At 43.6% G+C, this 15287-nt stretch overlaps 1 protein-coding gene across 1 annotated transcript in view; it reads left to right on the forward strand.

The window, feature by feature from the left end:
* The window catches only part of cacna1db (calcium channel, voltage-dependent, L type, alpha 1D subunit, b), a gene marked incomplete in the record, with an annotated part of 78914 nt that overhangs the window by 1219 nt on the left and 62408 nt on the right, over positions 1–15287 (forward strand). The window contains 2 exon segments of the mRNA XM_048240394.1: positions 404–758; positions 1437–1542. Of these exon segments, the coding sequence (XP_048096351.1) occupies positions 404–758; positions 1437–1542 (461 nt within the window).

A 15287-nucleotide genomic window follows, 5' to 3' on the forward strand; every position in this document is an offset into this window, starting at 1 on the left:
GACTGTAAAACATAAACTTGTAATACAGTTAATATAACAACTGTGATGTGTTAATATAACAACTGTGATGTGAATGTTGTGTAGTGTTTTTGGAAAGTGTGTATTTTTCCAATATATTGTCCCATCCACCTAATTTTTCTTTGGCTGTATTTCTCTTTTCTTAGTGATGGTATGAATTACATTACTGTTAAAAGTATTAGCCTGGCATCCATGTGAAGGTCTGTGGCTAAACATTAACTAGGCTGTGTGAAAAAGCATAGCAGCAGCCAATGGGTTGCAGCCATGGAACGATGACCCAGTAATTCTCAGATAGTGCTTCGGTTTTGCATGGCAGCTCATTGATTTTGGTCTCTCTCTCTCTCTTCCTCTCTCTCTCTCTTTCTCTCTCTCTTTCCTCCCTCAGGGGCAAATTATGCCAGCAGCACCGGGGCCCCTCCCACTGGTGACGACCCACCCCTTTGGCACACCAGCCCCTCCCTCACCCCCGAACCTCCGCCCCTGGTCCCTTCTGGAAGCCTGTCCTGGGAGGCTGCGATCGATGCGGCCCGCAGTGCCCAGGGAGGCGCCCCACCGACCATGAGAAGCCACTCCACGGCGGGGTCGGCACCCGTGGGGTCCCTGTCCCAGCGCAAGCGGCAGCAGTACGCCAAGAGCAAGAGCAAAGGCAGCACCACCAACAACCGCCCCCCGCGGGCCCTCTTCTGCCTCACTCTTAACAACCCAATACGCAGGGCCTGCATTAGCCTGGTGGAGTGGAAGTATCCTTCATGTAGAACCGGTCCAGCCCCAGCTCCAAGTCCCTCTTCCTATTGCACTCCATTTACCTTCTTTTTTTAAATGTGTGTGTGGGGGGGTGAGTGACCGGAAGGGGGTGAGATAGTGACCGGAAGTAAGTTGGAGAGAAAGATGGAGTGGTACTGGGAAATGACCCGGGTCAGACTCAAACCCGGGTCCCCTTGGGCAATATGGTATGGTATGCTTATGGTATGGCCGCTGCAGCCATGATTAGCCTTTACTGGTATTTCACTACCCACTGTGTGTGGGTATGGTGCTTTGGTTGAATCTGTTGTGGAATAACAAAGCAACATCTGTTGGTTGTTGAAGTCATTATAGTTTTGCAGAGATTAAAGATAATGCAGCTAACTGCTTTTAAACATTATTATATGATGTGCTCATATCCCCTATTCACAAAGTTAGAGTGCTGCAGCTGCAACAATAAAGGAAGGAGGAGGAAGATGAATTATGACTGATGTCTTTTTATACCAGCCTCATGTTCTGACTAAAATGCAACTACTTTTATTAGACAGATGAATATTCAAAGGCAAGTCAAAACCAGCACTCAAATTGCTTTCTTTTTTAATGCAGATAAGTACTGTTGCTGAGGGCTGTGCTATTCCATGTCCTGTTTCATCTTTTCCTTAACACCATGACCACAGACCTTTTGATATCTTTATATTACTCTCTATTTTTGCCAACTGTGTGGCCTTAGCTGTTTACGTTCCCTTTCCCGAAGACGACTCCAACTCAACCAATCATGACCTGGTGAGTACTCGGTTGTCACCCAGTTTTCTTTTTAATGGTTGTCTTTCAGTGGACCCCTCATGATGTCTGTCAACAGTAGCAGTCCCTTGATTGATCTTACAGAGGTAGCCCCGTTTGTCCATGTGTGTGTGTGTGTGTGTGTGTGTGTGTGTGTGTGTGTGTGTGTGTGTGTGTGTGTGTGTGTGTGTGTGTGTGTGTGTGTGTGTGTGTGTGTGTGTGTGTGTGTGTGTGTTTGACTATCTCTGCATGGTTGTGGTATTAGTGTGGTTGAAAGGTGGATCACGTTGGCAAAGACTCACCAGGTACTACCCCAGGTACTGTTTGCTGATGAGTTTCTCTGTCCCCTTATTGGCTCAGCCATGCTCGTGCTGGTTCTGATTGGCCTGTCCGTGTGTGCAGCCTAGGATTGCCCTCATTGTGGAGTATTATATTTCGTTTGTTGACACACTGGCTCACGAATCTTGTCTGCATGGTGGTTTGCTGGATGTCAGTCTACTTGTGGTTTAGTCACAGAGTGGGAACAATGCCAGGGTAGACAATTATGGTGCATGTGTTCAGTGGCAAGCTTGAAATTTGGTCAAGGTACACTTCTAAATGGATGAGGATAAAATACATTTTTAGCTAAATCAGACTCACACTGACTGTTTAGAGACATCAACAAACTAAATCTAGCTAACTGGTTTCATCACAAAACCAAATTGCCCGCAGATATATGTTTAATGGAAGGCTAGATATGTAGAAAGTCTTGTAAAGCCGCCTGTATCAACCACATTTGGCACATAAGTAAAATATGTTCTATTTTGAGATCAGTGTGATTGATATAATATGGGCAGAGGTCAACTAGAATGGAATAAGTTCTGTTTCAGTACAGTACAGTACACAGACACACAGACACACACACACACACACACACACACACACACACACACACACACACACACACACACACACACACACACACATTTGTGTTGCATGTGGATGTGCTTGAAAAAGATTTTTCACACGTCACGCATGGCTCTACGCACCATATGCTCACGTATATGCGAGTATGTGTATGCTTTCAGAGAGTGCATATCAGCGTTTACCAAAGTCTTGCTTTTATAAGACCACCTGTTGTGCTTATCACTGTGCCCTGGATGAAATACATGTGCATCCTTTGAAATATGTAATTTGTACATTCATAGCACAAAAATTATTTGAACCTCGAGCTTTCTTTCTGGATTGTTTGCAGACACGTATCTACAGCAATTAAGTGTGGTGCTAAATGTAGATTTTGTGGTTTGCATTTTTAAGTCAGTTTGATGGTGCTGTAGCAGTTGTATGGGAAAGAAGCAAATGTTGAAACTCATGCGACAATAGCCACACATGCTGCAGTGTTACAGAGCCTGTTGTTTTGTCTGATTCCAGTTAGCGGATAGTTTCTCAAAATCCCATTGCCCCTGATCCTTCTACAGAATCTCTCTATCTTTCTGTCTTTCTGTGTTTCTTCCTCTTTCTCTCTGTTTCTCTGTTTCTCTCTCTCTCACACACACACTCTCTCTCTCTGCCCCTCCTGCTTTTCTGTCTGATCTCTGTATTAGAAACACAAACACACAGACCTGCGTCATCTGTCCATGGCTGGCTACGTGTCAGCTGTCACAGTGGTATTAACAGAGCATGCAGAACAACTTCATCTGCATTTGTGTGTGTGTGTGTGTGTGTGTGTGTGTGTGTGTGTGTGTGTGTGTGTGTGTGCGTGTGTGTTAGTTGGTATGTAGCGTGCATTTATGCTTATGTTTTTTTTTCTCAGCCTGTTAGTGTTTATGTGCAGGACAGCTGTGAGCGAGGCTTTATGTTGCATGTTGTATACGTGCAGGCGGCCTGTAACGCACTGCTGCATGCCACCGCCACACCACTCAGCGGTTTTATCGGCGCCTGAGAGATGCCACTCGGTCTGATGACACAGCGCGTTTGCTTTCACACACATGTGTGTTTATTGTGTGCGGGAGAAAGGAAGAGACTCTGGCCATAAAGTCCACTGAGGGCCATTTTTAGTGCCACTTCCCGTTTTTCCCCACCATGACGTTACATCACAGATAAAACCCAGCAACAGCTTGGACATGAATGAGTGTGCTTCTTAAGAAAGATTGTAAGGCCTAGTGTGCGTGTTTTGTGTGTGTGTGTGTGTGTGTGTGTGTGTGTGTGTGTGTGTGTGTGTGTGTATGTGTTTGGTGAGTGTGTTAGATGGTCACCCGGGGTTACAGCATCAGGGGCAGCTAGAGGGGAGATTAAGCAGTACTGTGGATTAGCTGTCAGTCAAAGGGAGAAGGGTGGGGCTTGACACTAACAAGGGACATGTGACTGTGTGAAAATAAGAGAGAGAGAAAAGGAAAGAGAGTGATAGAAGAAGAGAGAAAGGGATGGGGCAGGGTAGAGAACAAGAAAGTGTCATAATGCACGTGGACTGTGTGGATTTATGCAATAGTGTGTGTGTGTGTGTGTGTGTGTGTGTGTATGTGTGTATGTGTGAGTGTCTATGTTGTGAGTATTATTTGTTGGCCAGGCACTCGAGTTTTGTTCCTCTCACCTAGCTGTTAATTATGCTGCAGTCTTTTTGCTTCCGTTGCTGGTTTATACCTTACATGGTTGCCTCCTGGTGTTTCCATTGGCAACGGCTGGATGAATAGTTACGGGTTAAAAGCTCATGCATGCTGTTGAGAAATACTGGGCAGTGGGAATGTACGAGGTCATGGGTGTTGTATGCACGCCAGAATGTTATTATGATTTTAGTTTGTTTGCATGAATTATATTTTCATTATTCACCATTTTTAAATATCTGTTCTAATGTCTGTCTTACCTATTGACGTGTGACTTGAGATTTTGCAAGTCATTGTTTAGGAAGTGACAGGATTTATGGCCCTTTAGTCACCTCTTATCAGATAGCCTAACAGATAACATCTTGTTTACATAGACAAAATGGCGGAACAGTAGTACAGTCCTGCTGAAATCTGTTTCTGACCATTGCGGTGGTTTTCACCTGACAGACATGACTGCCTACAGCTGTGTGCACTGTGATCAGCAAGTGTGTATGTGTGTGTGTGTGTGTGTGTGTGTGCGTGTGTGAGCGTGAGTGTGCGTGTGTGCATGTGTGTTTGTGTGTGTGTGTTTTGTGTGAAATGCTTTGTGTGGGTAGCCTCTATGGGGTACGAGACATCCAGTACAGATCAGAGTGCAGAGGAGAGATTGTATATCCATGTAGATGTGCTTGTCTGTGTGTGTGTGTGTGTATTTCTTCAGGAGACAATATGACACACAGAGAGAGAGAAAAACAACTCTCTCTGTGTGTGTGTTGTGTGTGTGTGTGTGTGTGTGTGTGTGTGTGTGGTGTGTGTGTGTGTGTGTGTGTGTGTGTGTGTCTGTCTGCGTTTATGTGTGTGCGTGTGTGTGTGTATGTGTGTGTGTGTGCAGTAGTCTTTATCAGATCAGGGAAATGCTAGGTTGTATTGTTTAATGAGATTAAGGGTTTTGTCAGAAAGCAATGCAAACACTGCATGTCAGACTGTTTATCACAGTGATAAAGGCTGTCTGTTAGTCTTTCTTTTGTCTCTGTCCCCTTCTCACCATCTCAGAATTGACTCTGTATATTACAGTAAAATGAGTATATCTAAATTGATGTCATCTGTATGGACTTGGTGTATATTCTACGTAGTATATGGGTTTGGAAATACATAATGGAAATCCTCACCATGCACACAGAACTACAGGCCCTGTCATTAACGGCGTCTCATGCTTGATCACCCTCAAGCACACTGGATTTTTACCATTTAATTTATATAGTATATTTAGTATTTAGTTTTGTTAGTTTTTCTTATCTCCTACTGTCTCTATTGTACAGTGGAGTTTGGTTATATGTTTATACTTATACTTATATTTACCATTTCTGCTGTAAGTGCATGTTTTGTGTGATGTCTGTATGCTACTGAGACCGCCTGAATTTCCCCTTGGGGATCAATAAAGTATCTATCTATCTATCTATCTATCTATCTATCTAATGTCCCATTTGAATTTGAATTCAACGTTGGGAGCTTCCTGACATAAACATCTGAAATAGACCCATTCTTCATCACAAAGGGTCCGTTTTCTTTTCAATTCAGACATTTCAAACAGCTGTTGAATTTTGTGATTATCTATCCTTAGTTGACTGCACAGAGAATCAAATCCAGCCCAGCACTGGGATGACAGGCATGTATAGGCCATAGTCAAAGCTGTTGTTGTCATGTGGCTGAAACCATATAGATTACAGTGAAGTCATTGTGCTTATTGGTGAGGTATTAGATATGTTACATAAGAGTGTTTATCAGGAAATTTGTTGGATGGGTCTACTATGTATTTGGTTGATGGGGATGTTTGGTTTTCTATTTTAGTGAAATGAAATTTTGCTTTTGGTCAAGATTCACTTGTGTGTGTTGATGTATATCAGTGTCCTGGCTTTAATTTGTAAATTGCTAGTTTGTGTGTGTGTGTGTGTGTATGTGTGTGTGTGTGTGTGTGTGTGTGTGTGTGTGTGTGTGTGTGTGTGTGTGAGAGAATGTGTTTGTGTGTTTGTCTGTGTGTGTTTTTTTGTTTTGTTTCTGTAGGTGAGAGTTCTGAGAGGTGTGTGGGCATTCAAGTGTGTGTGTTTGTGTGTGTGTGTGTGTGTGTGCCTGTGAGAAAGTGAGGCCCTGGCAGCATTGATTGCTCTGGATGATGGTGCTGGCACAGTGGCATGTTGTGGGTTATGGCCTGCAGCAGTGCTGTGGGATTACTGCAGCTTCATTTGATCCTTAACCTCATCAAGAGCAGAAAGGGCTCAGCACCCGGCATCAGCTCCCAGACGCTCACAAGCCGCCACGGGCACACATGAACATGTGGGAACAGACACAGATACACACACACACACACACACACACCCTCAAACACACACATACACATATGTGCATGCATGCACACACACACACAGACAGACAGACACGCACACACAAATGCACGCAAGAACACACACACTCACACACACACACACACACACACACACACACACACACACACACGCACACACAACAAAAAAAAATAGAAAATGTAATTTCGAGGAAATTACCAGTGCATGAAAATGCAAAACTGTATATTAGTTGAGTAGTTTAAATATTTAAATTATTTAACAGTGAATTACTGTAGTGAGGACAATTATTTTGAAACAGTTGTGGGCAGAGGAAATGGTTGAACAGGATCTGTAGTTTTAAGAGAGCCAGATTGTATGCTTAAAGCCTGAGACAGAGTATATAGTTTAAAAGTTAAATGTAGATAGTGTAATGGATGTTGATAGACAGAAAGTTGAATAGATGTTGATAGGCAGATTGTTTAATGGATGTTGATGGGATAGTTTAATGAGTGGATGAGTGAATGGTTTGAAGAGGATGAATGGATAGAAAGTTGTATGGAATGTGCCTTATATCCTTGTAGAATGGAGATACACAGAGAGAGTTGGCCTAGTTGAGCAGAAAGCAGTTGATACAGGTGCAATCAGTTTAACTGGCTTTTTGATGGGGCCTAGTTGAGCAGCTGGAAGTTGATACAGGTGCAAATCAAGTTAATTAGCCCATTGTGATGTCATAGTGCCAATGCAAAGTCTATGGGGGAAAATAAGCTTGTTTTTTATTAATATCTCAGAAGAAGAAGAAGAAGAAGAAGAAAAAGAAGAAGAAGACTTCGGATAACAGAACAGTGCACTGTAACAATGTGCACTGTAACAATGCATTGCATTTATATAGCGCTTTTCAAGGCACCGAAAGTGCTTTACAGTGAAGGGGAAACCTCACTAACCACCATCATTGTGTAGCAGCACCCACCTGGGTGATGCACGACAGCAATTGGGCACCAGAATGCTCACCACACACCAGTGTGTAAGGGAATGAATGAGTCAGCCACACACAGTCTTGTCTCACACAGAATATTCACTTTGGGTGAAAGTAGCCATAACCATAACCATAACCATAATGTTAAATTGGCAGCACTATATTTCATGCCATGAAGAGGAAAGCTAAGCAAAACTCCCAATACTTAGATGGTTACAGGCACATACACATACATGTGCCCACACACACACACACACAAACACTCACTCACTGACTCACACACACACACGCATACCATTGATCACTGACTGTTGCATCCATCCTGTTCTGTTCATAAAATGCTGGCAGAACTGTGCAACAGAGCAACTGTGTGGGCCTGTGGAGTGGGTGTCTTACTGCAACAAGGTCAGACCTCATTATGAACAAACACACACACACACACACACACACATTGACACACACAAACAGATAAACACAGGCACACATTCTCACATACCGGTACATTCTCTCTCACTCACACAGACGCACACATATGAACACACACACACACAATCCATTAATGCCTCATCTCCCAGTGGTGAGCAAGCAGACTACCTCGCAGATTTCAGCTCCAGAGCAGGGTTGTCAGTTGCCTGGCCTCAGGCTCCAGGAAGAGAGGATGCAATGACTTTCCCTCTCTGCTGTGGGAGTCGGCTGCACTCTCCATATCGATATTCTAACGCCATGCATCCGACATAGGCTTCCCTCGCTAACTTACTTTTTGTGAAGGCGGTGCGAGGTGATGAATCTGCCTATTTCAGTTCTCTCTGCAGCATATGCCATTTTTTATTTAATTAAAGGCAAAGTCTGTAGGAAATGAAAGAAGTCCCCAGTGTAAAGTCTCTGTCACGACTACCATGATTCCTCTGCAGTAAAAGAACAACTAAAGTTAGATACTGTCACACTGTTATTCACTTAGTCATAGCATAGCTGTCATAGCACTGCTGAAGTAAACACACATACACACACACACACACACACACACACACACACACACACACACACACACACACACACTTTTGTACTAATAACCAGAGAAAAGCTGTTATGATTTTGTTGAAGTACTGCCAATTTTAGTCAATGAGAAAATCACTTCAGTGATGTGAAACTGGCTATTGGGCAGAAAATAGGGTTTCATTAACATCTGTAGCCCACATTCATGTCAAAAGTGGCACTTTGTCATTAAGCCAATGAAAGCAAACCTATTGCGTACAACACAAATGATGGACTGTCAGGAAAGGTGACACCCAGTGTCAGGAGCCTCATCAGTGGATTCACTCCTGAATATGGGCTACCTGGTGTCTGTGGGTGGCCTGCTCTCTTCCTTCACCCTGTCTTCTGATTATAGTTTAGTCCTGGCCTGTGTAAATTACATGATTTCAGGCTGATTCAGGCAAGATTTTGTCGTAGCCAACAAATTTCCAGTGTCGTGCCTGAATATGCGTCTTGTAATGTGACATATTCAATGACCCGAGATTCATTGTCTGAGACGTTCCACGACTCTACAACCAAAAATCTAGCATGTTAGATTTTTTGGGGATTCTACTACGACTCCCATATTGACACTGACAGTATGATGACACGCCACGAGTAGGTTACAATAGGCCACCTGATCTTGTAATGAGGCCAATCTCCTGACCAAGACGTGGCAAGAGTTTATGTTTCTATGATTGCCTAGTCTGACATGGTCAATTATAAAAGATCATCGTGGAAGACAAAAAAATCTGCATAGGCATAGTAATCTGCATAGCCATAGTAGATGGATGGACAGTATTGGCCTCAGGAAACAATAAGATTAATAGTAGGCTTTATTGCAATTCTTCCATAGATTCCTGGCAAGCATGACTTTACTTCAACACTTGAGTTGTTGCAAGGGGACTCGAGAAAGCTTATTTTTAATGTAATGTACTCTTGTCCCCTTTTGGTTAGGTTCAGAGTACAAGGAAAAGGTAAGGGGAGAAGGCAAGGTGGAGCAGTTCATCTCACGTGACAGAGATAACAAATGGATAGTGGATAGTCAGGCATGGTCTCTCCTGTGAGCCGCAAAGACAAATCTCCATTTGTGCAAGAAATAATTTTCCGGTTTCTTGTCAGGATGACTTATGGAAGAAAGATCTGTTGTGGTAGACAGTAGAGTGTGGTCAACCACCCCATGTAGACTGTAGGGCTTTTTCTGACAGATATTGCGATTTGATTTGATCAAGCTTCAGTTCAATATTCCAAATGTAGCTTTACATTGTCCACTTCTGATTGGTGAGCATGCCTAGCATGGAAAGCACAGCACTCCTGTTAGGTAAGCTTTACTGTCTGTCACACAAGGAGGACGACATGAATATTATAACATTCATAGATGTGACCAGATTAACCATTCTGGCAGAGTTGTAAGCTGCATGATTAATTGCAGCCTTTACGATTAGCTAATTGCATTAGTTCAAATTGTGATTTCGATAAATAAATAGATTAACTGTGCAGCCCTAACAGACAGCACCACACGCATGTCCCCTCACACCGGGGAAGGGTTCAGTCACACTCCAGGACCATGCGCACCATTGACGTCACAGCTGCCCCAATAACAGCTCAACAAAACAGAAGTCCTCTCCCCTTTCAGACCTCTGCTAAATGGGCTCCATCCTTCCGTCACACATGTGGTGCATGGCATGCTGTTCCTTACCTCCACTTTTATCACTGGTGTGCCGAGTGTATTTGATTTGAGGCTGAAATGTCAACAGATTTTCCGTCACGCCTGGAGTGGCTATGTGTGTGTGTGTGTGTGTGTGTGTGTGTGTGTGTGTGTGTGTGTGTGTGTGTCTAATCCAGCAAAATTGTCAACAGCGTCTGGCATCACACGTGGTCTCTGTATGTTTCTGTGTGTTGTGTTCACGCCTGGAGTGTGTGTCTCTGTGTGTGTGTGTGTCTGTGTGTGTGTGTGTGTGTGTGTGTGTGTGTGTGTGTGTGTGTGTGTGTGTGTGTATCTGTTTAGGTGCATTTGAGTGTTGTGTCAGTGCATTACATTAAGGAGCAGGTACAGCCCCCTGTTCCTTTTGAATGATTTGAGGAAAAGGGCCTTTTGTACTCTGTGTTTCACAAAAGAACTGGACAAGACTGCACTCGAGTGATTAAGCTCGTAATTCCGCACACCCACACCAACCTCTTTTACCTGCGGAGCAGCTTGAGGGCATTTTAATGGTGCAGCAGAGCCAGCAAAAAGAGGCTATACAGGTTCTCTTTGGAAAACATGGCCTCATGGTATCGTTCCATGTGTAGAACTCACAACACGCTGCTGGTCAAAACCCGTTTGTTTCTTGAGACATGGTCCAATAAAGCTTGAGAGTCCCTTTTTTCTACTTATTTTTTAGAGTCTTTTTCTAACTAGCACCCAAAGGAGGATTTATTCATTTCCGTTGACCATAGTAACAAAAGGCACAATGCATACTCAGTGCTATGATTTATTGATAAAAGCCGACAGGTTTGGACACGGTAAGGTATTACTCTGTATGTGTGCTGTGTAACGTCAAATTGAACAAAAAAATCTTCTGTGTGCAATGCATGTCTCCTTGTATCCTTGTGTGCATGATGCTAGCGTGTGGGGTGTGTTGTGTGGAATGAGTTCACACTTAAACACTTCCTCCTGACTCCAAGCTATTAAAGGTCACTGACTACCTGGAGTGACATTAATCTGATTATGGCGCAGCATGCAACTTACTGACCTCATCCAGAGTCTCTCCAGCAGTGCGTCCTGTCAGTATTAGGCCTCACCCCAGGGACCAAGTTCAAGTCTGTCTGTGGCTGTTGAAAGTCCATTTAACCTATGTGGCTGGCGAAAGGTGAAATGAGACCAAAGATTGTGTGTGTGTCTATTTCTGTGTATTTGGGGGCGTTCTTAAGCAACTAGATCATCATCCTCATCAGTCATCTATGGACAATCTTTTGGACAACACACAAGAATGGTCTTCACATCTCATATCCCTTGATTGATAATTACTGTTGTAGTTCTGGGAAGTATTTAGATCAGAAGATCAGGTCCCTGGTGGGTTCTACTGGTCTGCGTCGATGATATCTTGATTTTTCCATTTTTGATAACGTTGTTCTAGTTTTGGTTGTTAAATTGGTGGGGTTGCTGGCCCCATGCATAACCACTTTCACTTGGTCCCTTTCACACGAACCAGTCATGGATAGGCCTGGCAGGACTCATAGGGTCACACAGGCCTCCGCACCACGACTAGGCACAGCACCATGCAGAGGAGCAGCTAGGTGGAGGTTTGCAAACGGTGGCGGTCTGCAGCGGGCGGGCTTTTGCTCTCTAATCTGCCCTTTTAAGGCCCTCTGAGGCACAGGCGGATTAAAGGGCAGCACAAGCAGCTAGTAAGGCCCTGTAAAGTCAGCCCCTCAGTCTGTCTATCTGTCCATTACTGCATCTATCCTTCTGATCTCTCTGTCTTTCTCTTTCTCTCTCTCTGTATCTACCTATCTATCTATCTATCTATCTATCTATCTATCTATCTATCTATCTATCTATCCATCAATACATGCATCCATCCATCACACGTATTTCATGTATTTCTATATGTAGCTATTAGATCTACGGTATACTGGTGGAGTAACATTGGCTATTGCTTTATCCATCTGGTCTTTTCTCTGTCTGACTCTGCACTGGATGTTGTGGTGTTACTTTAGAGCTGAACTGGCTGAACCTTCCATCTGCGTGGTCCGACATCCCTAGAGCAAGCCTGTGCCTAATCAGTGCTGCCACCCCACCACAGCACCCCCCCCCCCACCCGACCCCTCAGCAGTCGCTTAACACTCGTTGGCTGCCTGCCCTGACTTCCCTCTGTCCTTGGGGGCAGGGGAAAAAGCGCTCTGAACGGGCGCGTAAACAAACCGCTGCGTCCAGCTGTGCCAGGGCACAGAGATGGCAGATGTTGCAACCTGTTGGTTGCTGGCGGAGTGGGCACCGCACCAGGAGTGCGGAGTTCCTGGCACCTCTGTGTCCGGCTGGCTGAGTTTCATAATGCCCAGACCCTGTGGATGAGGGCCCGTCTGCTTAACGCAGCGCTGGCCCAGTGTGTGTTTATCAGATGCACACTCATCAGATGCACACGGCGTACCCATGGATCAAGAGTGGTCTGTATCACAGCCTGAATCCAGAGCCGCACCAACACACACCCACGTTATGCACATGGGTGAGTGTGTGTCACGCTCAATCACTCTTTCTTTCTCCTTATCTTACTAACACACTCGCATTAACAAACACACAAACACCCTGTCTGTTTCGCTCTCTCTCTCTCTCTCTCTCTCTCTCTCTCTTTCTCTCTCTCTCACACACACACACACATACACACACACACATGCACACACACAGAGTGTGACTCATTTTAGTCTTGTCTAGTGCTTTATTTTGGACCAATACAATCTCTATCTCTGTGCACATGGAAATATCTTGTACAACACCACGGCCACGTTCAACAATTAAGGCCTAGTGCAACACAAATCAGAACAATGATATGAAGCAAAAGAAAAAGAACAACTTGAATGCATTTTGGAAGATGCTTGTACTGTCAAGTGGAGAGGCAGATATTGGGGCTTATCGCTGTTCTCTCTCTAAGCCACCATCTCTAGCTCCCTATGCCAGAACTTGCTGACCACTAGCCTTTAAGCTGCCGTTGTTTATTTTCAGGGATTTTTGGAGGGTCCTCGTCCTTGGAAAGAGCCTCTTCATTTGGCCCAAGTGCTGAATAAGCCTTGTATGACACGGCCTCTGGCCAGCGCTCCTTTGGCAGGCCTCCTGGGTGCGCTTAATAAGAGGGCCCAGTTTTCTCTTTGTGTCCCTTGGCTTGCTTAACACAAGCAGCAGCACGTAAGCAGGTTACTTTCTGGTTTAGTGTAATGCTCAGCTAAGGTCAGACTACTGATGAATGGACTCAGTGGACACTCGTTTTACTGGCGGGCAACAAGCAAAGCAACGAGCATCAAGTGAAGCCTGTCACGCGTGAACTAAAGACATCTCCTGACACACTCTAAAAAATAAAGGTGCTTAAATGCTTCTTTTCATCACTATATGGTTCTATAAAGAACCTTTCTGTTGACGATTACATCAAGTGAAAGGTTCTTTACATTGGAAATGGTTCTTAAGAAAGACTTTTTTCATAACTTTTATGTTTGAAACACTACAAAAGGTTCTTCTATGGCATCGCTCTGAATGCTGTGCTGACGTTTGTAAAAGAGGAGGGTTAATCTGGACATCAGGCCACGTTGAATAAGCTGTTTCAAAAGTGTAGCCTAATTTATTGGAAATGATAGTCAACATGTGGTAGGCATTCATGAAGGATTTCATGGTATTAAATTTGCAATGTAGGTCCAGTCGAATCAAAAACAACAAACAAACATAAATTCATAAACAATTTTTTCATTTCATTCTAAATATATATGCATTTATATAAAGCGTTACAGAAATATAGTTTACTCAGTACTCAGTAATCAGTGCTTGTCATTAATTCTGTTTTGGAGCATCTTTTTATTTCCATCACAAATCAAATAACAAAACTTTTGCACTCTTGTTAGGTCAACAGGTGTCTAGGACAAGACCAAAGGTCAATGAGCATTGAATTGAAAGCCTTGAATTGAAATATCCTGATAATGGTCTCCAAAACATTGGGTTTGTAATACATTTCATATTGAAAGTGAAACAAACAGTGTGTGGAAGATTTCCTTCATGAGAACATACCACATGTTGACTATCATTTCCAATAAATTAGGCTACACTTTTGAAACGGCTTATGCCCTGATGTCTGGATTAACCCTCCTCTTTTACATAAACCTCTGCAACATTAGTGCAATATTGTACAACTCCAATGCGGAGGGCTCACCGGTAATCTGTTCGGATGGAAATCCCATTTTTACCCAGTGTTTTTACCCAAGTCTGATCCTCGACACAGGCCTACAGTGGTTCCAGTCACCCCCTCTGCGACAAGCTCGGAGGCTTAGGCTACATCCAGCCACCGTTATCATTGTGATAGTATAATCACAAGAGGGTAAAAATAGTTTCAGCCTGAGACGTCATCTTACAGGTCATGTGAATAAAGTAGTTTGAGTTGACAGAGGGCTCTGGGCTGGGCTGTTGGATCCCTAATTCTATAACAGGAGCCATTTTTATAACTACAAGGCCAGTAAAAGACGGGCCCATATGTAGCAGTTTTTGGTCATTTTGTATATGACCCTGTGTCTCCATTCCTGCTGAGCCCTGCTTAGAAGGGTTTTGTTAAACAGTGGTATGCAGTGGGAACACAATGGCGTAATGGTTGTTGTTAAGGGTGAGCATTTGGCAGTGTATGCATGCACACTTCTTGTAATTTCCCTGCCACCAGTAAATGATCTAAGTAGTTAATACGGTGCACATCCAAGCAGATAGTGCTCCACTAGCACACACTGATTTACAGATTTTTTTCAGTCACTCTGGTGCATTTCTGAGATCAGAATTGAAATTGTCAAAGCTAACTAGTTCAACCTCCACATCATCTAGTCTGTTAATAATAATAATAATAAGTTTATTTTATATAGCGCATTTCTCAAACCCAAGGTCGCTTTACATAGTAGGAAGGCAGGGAAACACATTGACAAACAAACAAAACAATGCATCAAAGACAAAGGCAGGGAAACACAATAACAAACAAACAAAACAATAGAACAAAGTTATCTGTATGGAGCTATGTGTTGGGTGTGGAGGAGAAGTGATCATTAAACAGAAAGGTGCGCTTTGAAGAAAGGAAGAGAAGGACAGGCACAAAGAGGTTGGGGGAGAGAGTTCCAGTGTGTGTGTGCACATCATAAAAGCTGCTGTGTGCT

This window comes from Alosa alosa, chromosome 4 (genome assembly GCF_017589495.1).
Source record: "Alosa alosa isolate M-15738 ecotype Scorff River chromosome 4, AALO_Geno_1.1, whole genome shotgun sequence".
Classification (NCBI taxonomy): Eukaryota; Metazoa; Chordata; class Actinopteri; order Clupeiformes; family Clupeidae; genus Alosa; species Alosa alosa.